This window comes from Platalea leucorodia (assembly GCF_965183815.1).
Source record: "Platalea leucorodia genome assembly, chromosome: 3".
NCBI classification, from domain to species: domain Eukaryota; kingdom Metazoa; phylum Chordata; class Aves; order Pelecaniformes; family Threskiornithidae; genus Platalea; species Platalea leucorodia.
The window spans coordinates 15,514,987-15,521,320 of record NC_138825.1 but is presented as its reverse complement, the minus strand read 5'-3'; the positions used below and the strand labels follow the sequence as shown (position 1 = coordinate 15,521,320).

The following is a 6,334-nucleotide window of genomic DNA, read 5'->3' as shown; positions in this document are numbered from 1 at the left end:
ATCCGAGGCCACCAGCGTCCTTGAGCCATGAGCAAGATCTGCAGCTGCTTTTCAGCTGGAGGAGAAGGGTTGTTCACAGACATGGGTGCACATGGCACAGGCGATTCCAGAAGAGCCCCAGTTGCTCAAAGCAGGGTTCGCTCTACTAATTACTGCATGGAAGAGTCATACGAAGGAAAACTGAGTCACACTCGAGTTAGAATGCTTCACAGAGAGACCGGAGATGCAAAGAGTAAGGAAGACTCTCCCGTTGAGTCACGAGGTTCAGAGGAGACCCCCTTGCTTTCTGAACTCCTGATGAAGCTTAGGTGCAGCTGGGTCCAATCTTCGTCTCAGATTTGGACAACGGTTTATTTCCAAGTGGTCGTACATGCCAAGTTTATGCGATGTTTGCATTAGCACCAATTCAGCATGCAATCAAAGTCACCAAGACAAAATCCAAGTTACCATACTACAAGGTTCCTCGGTTCCTTGATAGATGACTCACTCTGCTCCTTTGTGGGTACATCTACAGTGGTATTGTCTATAAACAGAGACTCACAAAGGGTTCTCATACAAACACATCCGCTTCCAACGTAGACAAGTACAGTTTCAGGGGTTTCATCAGGATGTATTTCAAAAGGAAAAACATTTTGTTCAGTGTCAAGACAAATGTCCTGCGCCTTAATGGCATTATTTTCACAACTAAATCCCTGTTCTTCCCGTACAACACATGCATCAGCATCAATAGTTTGCCATTTGTTCCCACGTTGTTGGGCCCATCCTCTGTGTCCTAATGGGTAGAGGACAGTTCCATCGTGATTTAATCCCAGCGCAATGATGGGGTCTATGGTGTACACCGAAGCACTGCGTATTGTCAAAAGAAAAGCTGTGCCTTTAATGTGGGTGGGGTCATAGGTAAAATTGACTAGACGCCACCAGGATTGGAGTTTCCTTTCAAATTCAGTTGCATTATCCCAGATTACCTCTCAAATTTCAGAGGGTAAGGTGCCCTCTTCACCTTCTCTCGCAGTGGATTGTATCCACAGTTGGGCTTGACTGCAACTAAGAGTGAGAGACACATTAATTGGAGTTGCGCCTAGCGCGTTCCCAATTAGTTGGTGGTCCTTTTCCTTAATCCTTTCCCATGGAGGTAATATGGCAGATAAAAGCCATTGGTTAGTTCCCAATGCGGATAGAGAAGATTGCAACAGACCTTCTAGTTGGTGTAAATTACTTGCTGCTGAGCTTATTTTGTTTGCTAAAACTTCAGCGTCCACACTGTTTAATACTCCTAATCCTGTGCCTAAAATGCCAGTCACGTCTCTTTTTGGTCGTTTTGGAGAAGTGCGGGTTCCTCCATGCATCCACGCTAACCATCCGGGCATAGGACGCACTTAGGAATGGTGAACAGCAAAGTTTAACTGCAGAGATATTGAGTTGCATTGATAGTTCTATTTGCTTGAGGGACCGTGATGGATTAAATAGCACTTGTTGTTGGCCTATATATATCCGATCTGATGGGGATAAAGTTTCCTTATCTTTTACAGTTGGAGTGGATGTTAAGGGAGGAGTGGTGGATGTTGTGCTGGGCTTAGTAATGTCTATGCTAAATTGGAATGATAGTCCCATGTTTCTGCAAGCCCAGATGCAGCCTATGAAAACAGGTTGCACTAAGGTACCAACACAGTACCAACAGGCTAATCTTTCAGAGGTGCAGCATTTTGTATCTTTTGTTATTGGGTCTGGCGTAACGTTATACACAGAAATCTCAGTTGCCTTCTCGTGGGTAGATCCATTGATCATTCAGCATCCTACTTTCGTTTCTGTCTCTGCTGTTCCCCAAAGTCGGGGAAAACTAGTAGCACTAGGGGAGTATTCAGAGTAGGCACTGGTGTCATTGTGATAGGTTTAGTGATTCTCAGAGATATTGTTCCTAGTATTGCATTGCACCCCTTCAGATTGTTCCATCTGCATGGCATTTTAACATCGTAATTCTCCTTCGCCGTGTCATACGTTGAGCAACGACTTTCATTACGGCATGTTCTATATGGCCTAGAAGAGTTGTTGTGAGTAATCATAACCTATATATATCTCTCCCTCCTTAACAGGTGGTCGTGTCCTAGAAAGAAGGAAAAATGCATCGTGCCCTAATTCTGTGTTTTGCACCACTGCTGTCAGTAGCCTCCCAGGCAAGTGGGCCACACGGTTTAGTTAGAGTCATAGGTACAGCTCCAGTTTGTGGTACATTCACCATGACAGGTTGTCCTGGCTGTAATGTTGTCGGATGCTTTCTTTCATCTGGAAGTGGAGGTGGAATACCAGGTCCATCTTCTGTAAAGAATGCTGGGCTCCCAGGGCTCCCAGCAGGCCCATATTGGTTATTCAGTGGATGAAGCATTTTGGAGAGTTGAGTATCCCACTGGGCCTGGTGTGGCTTAAGGCTCCTTTTAAATAAGCCATTAGCTCGCTCTACCATCCTCTTTGACTGAGGATAGCAGGGGGAACGGAATACCCACTGCATTTCCTCCTCTTTTGCCCATTCTTCTACTTCCTTGCTGGACAAACGTGGGCCATTGTCACTTTGGAGAAAATCAGGGGTTGGTAGGCCTGAAAACCAAGAGGGGAATCCTCTCATGGTGTTCTGACCATTAGCCTTCCGACATTTCGTTGCCATCGTTAGGCCTGAGGCAACCTCTACTCCTGTGAGAATGTACCAATATCCTGCGGAGGGTTTAAAGGTCCAATGGAATCAACTTGCCATGTTGACCACAGGGTTTTTCCCTCATTAATGTGTAGGGGTGGTGATTAAGCAGGGTGGTCTTTTTGCAATTTCAGTTTACATTGGGGGCGTTCGGTAAGGATGGTTTCACACGCTTTCCTGTGTAAAGGCCTAGCTCAGCTTTGGGCTGCAAAATAAAGTGCTTCTCGGCCTGTGTGGCCTAATTTTTGACGTAACCGTTCCCCCACTTGGTACCGTTTGGGATCTGGTGTATCTCCTGTTTTAATTTCCCTAAGTCCAGCTAATTCATCTACTCCTTGGTTCCAAATACATCCCTCACGCGGTGGCTGTGGTACTGCTGTGCCATTGCGGTGCTGAACACTGAGCACCCAGCCTGGCTGACACACAGGTGCAACCTCCAGGCTCTTCTCAGTGTGTGCACCGAGAGGACCAGAGGAAACGGGCACAGATTAAAACACATGCTCTTCCAGCTGCACATGAGAAACCCATAGTGGACGGTCGGGGTGATCTATTTTACTGGCTCTGGGTGACCCTGCTCGAGCAGGCAGGTTGGACCAGACGACCTCCACGGGTCTTTGTCAAACTCAGCCATTCTGTGCGATTCTGTGCTTTGCTTTGACTCCTAAAGCCTCTGAACTCAGCCCTGATGCCTGCTGGAAAGGATTCTGGGACAAGGGATGACCCCAAACTCCTCCCCTAGGACTCATCACCAAACAACAGCTCCCCACTCCACAATATCGTCTGGCAGACACAGTCAGAAGAGAGAAAAGATCCTTTTATTGCAAACATCAACTGCAGGGGCGGGGCCAGGAGTCACAGGGGTTCAGGCAGTAACAGGAACTGGGCACCTGCAAGGACAGAGTCAGAAAGCACTGATAAACCACAGAGGCAGGAAGAGGCAGGATTTGGTTGCCCTTTCTTTGGGGAACACCTGCGACGAGGAACTGTTTATGGCCCAGAAGAGAGAGCTCTTGCTGGCCTTGGCTACGGCATGGCTCTGGCGCCTCGTCCCCATGGGGAATGCCCTTAGAGACCTGTGCGCCTGCAGAGCTGCACAGTGCCCCTGTGCCACGCAGCAGGGCTCGATGGGGAGCCCTGGGCAGCTGCCAGGGAGTTATTTGCAAACCGGGCACAGCACCGTCCCTCGCCCTGCCCTGGTACACACCTGGGCTTCTTCACCTGCTGGACCTTCCTGCTTTTTTTCACTTTTCAATCCCCCCCAACGTTTTCTCTCTTCCTTCTTTTCTTGTCTCCTTGGCAGTCCCTCTCCTCTGCCCACGCCTCTTTTCTCTTTCTTTTTCTTTGCTTTCCCCTTTCCTGGGGGCAGCCTGCAAACCTGTCCACCCCACAGTGGGATTAGACAGGTAAAGCCAGCATCAGCTGGAATCAGTTCTGGGTTTAAGCAAAGCTGACTCATTTTACCTTCTTTCCTCCAAAAGGCTCTTTACTTCTTCTGCACATGCCAGGGGGTCTGCCGTGGTCTCTGGGGTGGTTGGAGGCAAAGCAACCGGTGCCTAAAAGAGAAATGCTGGCGTGAGCAGGTGGCAAGGGACGCCCTGGAGCAGCAAGTGACTGTTTGCTCCCTTAGCTCTCCCGAGAAGATCCCTTTGGCTGGTTTGCATTAGCCCTTTCTTCCAAGGGCCTCCATCTTTGGAACACACTGTTCACATGGGTGCATGACATTCCTTTAATTTGGTGGGCCATTCAGCAGGGAGCCTGCGATCCCCCTGTGGGCAAGAAAGGGCTGGCCCACTTCATTCTGGCACGGTTTCTGCTGCCCTCCCGAGACAGAGCTCTGCGGATAGCCCTTTGGTGCAACACCACCAATACCCCGGTGGGAGGCTTTGCTTTTCAAATCTGTCTTTCTCTAGGTATTTTGGAGATATTGCCTTTGATTAAGCACATGCCTAACGCATTGGAGAGGCAACCTTTCCAGTTTTACTGGATAAAAAATAAAAACCACCCAAAGCCACAAGAGATGGAGTGCCAGGAAGAGGCACAGCAGCCACTTGGACTCATCAGCAACTACCCTCCTACCCGAGGCACCTTGTCCCAGTGTTTGTGGAGCTGCCATACCTCTGCCGTTTCCCATCCCGCATCCGTGTCTGCCCCTGCTGCTCTCTGGAGGACGAGCAGAGAGGGGGCTGCGTCCAGGAAGGCGCTTGCCTGCTGCTCCACGTCTGCTTGGCCTGCAGGGCCACGTTGCTCTTCCAAAGACAGCTCTGGAAAGCAAAAGCATGTGCAGCAAAGTGACTCGTTGGAAGTGGACTTCGGCTAAAGCCAAACCCACCCCAAGCCCTACAGCAGCATTCTGCTCACGCTCTGACAGCCCTCAGTCCCTCCTCCTACCTGTGGATCTGCCCATGGGTGCTGGAGACTCCTCACGCGAGGGACTTGAAGTGACAGCCATCTCCTCCCCAAAGATGTCACAGTGGTTTTCAATCATAAACTCCACCAGCACGTTCACCTGCACACATCAAAGCCTTGGTCTCAAGCCAGGTGCCTGAACATGTATCAAGCAGCCTTTCCCACTCCTGAGCCTGGCCTCTGGGCAGCAGGCTGTGGCTGCGACGCTGCTCTTGCTGGCAGCCACCCCAGCAGCATTTGCTCAAGAGACCAGGCAGCCAGGGACCTCTGAAGAGCCAAGCTCTGATGGGCTGGGCAGGCTGCAGCCACTGCTCAATGGGGCGTACCTTCTGAGTCACCTCCAGCATGGCCTCCAGAGGGAGCAGGTCCTCGTTGGGTGGGCTCAGCAGGTTGGGCCCAAGGCAGATGGCCAGGTTGCTGGAGGTCATCCTGCTGGTGGAGGTGTTGTGGCCGATGTGCTGGAGGAGGGAGAGCAGGCGCTTGAGGAGGAGGAGGTTGGCTGCAGGCAACTTGTGGGCCACCCTGAGGGAAGAGGAACACAACGTCAATCAAGCAGATTAAGTTGCCCACAGGGGTCCCCCAGGCTTGCCCAAGGCAGGTGGGAGCCAGCGGCTGTGTTGCGCAGCTTTGCAGGTGCTCTCAGCCAGCGGTCAGGGCTCTTGCGCTTCTGGAAGGAACCACGGCGTTGCTTCCCCGCTCCTGATTTCACCCAAGGCCACACAAGGGAAGGCTCCCTGTCCATGCTCTTTCCCAGGAAATCTAACCCCACTCCAGCAACAGCAAGCTGCCAGAAAAGACAGCTTTGGAAGGAGACCGACCCTTTTCAGGCAAGTCCCAAGCCTCTACCAGGCCCTGCTCAACAGGCAGGCTGCTGCCCACACTTACGCTTTCAGCTCTTCCGCCTTTGCCTGCTTGCTGGACCTCTCCATGGCTTGCATCCAGTCCTCATAGAAGTGGGTCACGAGCAGCTTGCCGGGGACGCTTCGCAGGAAGTCCTGCAATGCGAAAGGCATTTAGGTGAGCCTCTGAACACTCCAGACATGCCAGGACTTCTTCCAGCTGCAGGTCAAAAGCGCTCACCTTCAAGATGACGGCCAGCAGCAGAGCAGGCTGGTTTCCCAGGTTGACGTCCGTGCCGCGGTCCAGGGCCTCGCGTAGCTCCCGAAGCTCTGTCCCGCTGGCCGCCCTGCGGAATATGCCCTCCGTCGCTGGTCCTTGCTGGTGCAGGACAGCCAGCAGCTCCTG

General features: G+C 51.5%; 1 protein-coding gene across 1 annotated transcript; it reads right to left on the bottom strand.

Moving 5' to 3' along the window:
- Positions 1-3,545: 3,545 nt before the first annotated feature.
- LOC309588282 (T-cell activation Rho GTPase-activating protein-like) lies at positions 3,546-6,102 on the bottom strand (the record flags this gene model as incomplete). The annotated part of the gene is made up of 6 exons (XM_082307334.1): positions 3,546-3,570; positions 4,145-4,236; positions 4,799-4,944; positions 5,072-5,189; positions 5,416-5,611; positions 5,975-6,102. 6 exons carry the CDS (start codon positions 6,100-6,102, stop codon positions 3,546-3,548), a joined length of 705 nt encoding a protein of 234 aa, XP_082163460.1.
- Between the last annotated feature and the right edge of the window lie 232 nt (positions 6,103-6,334).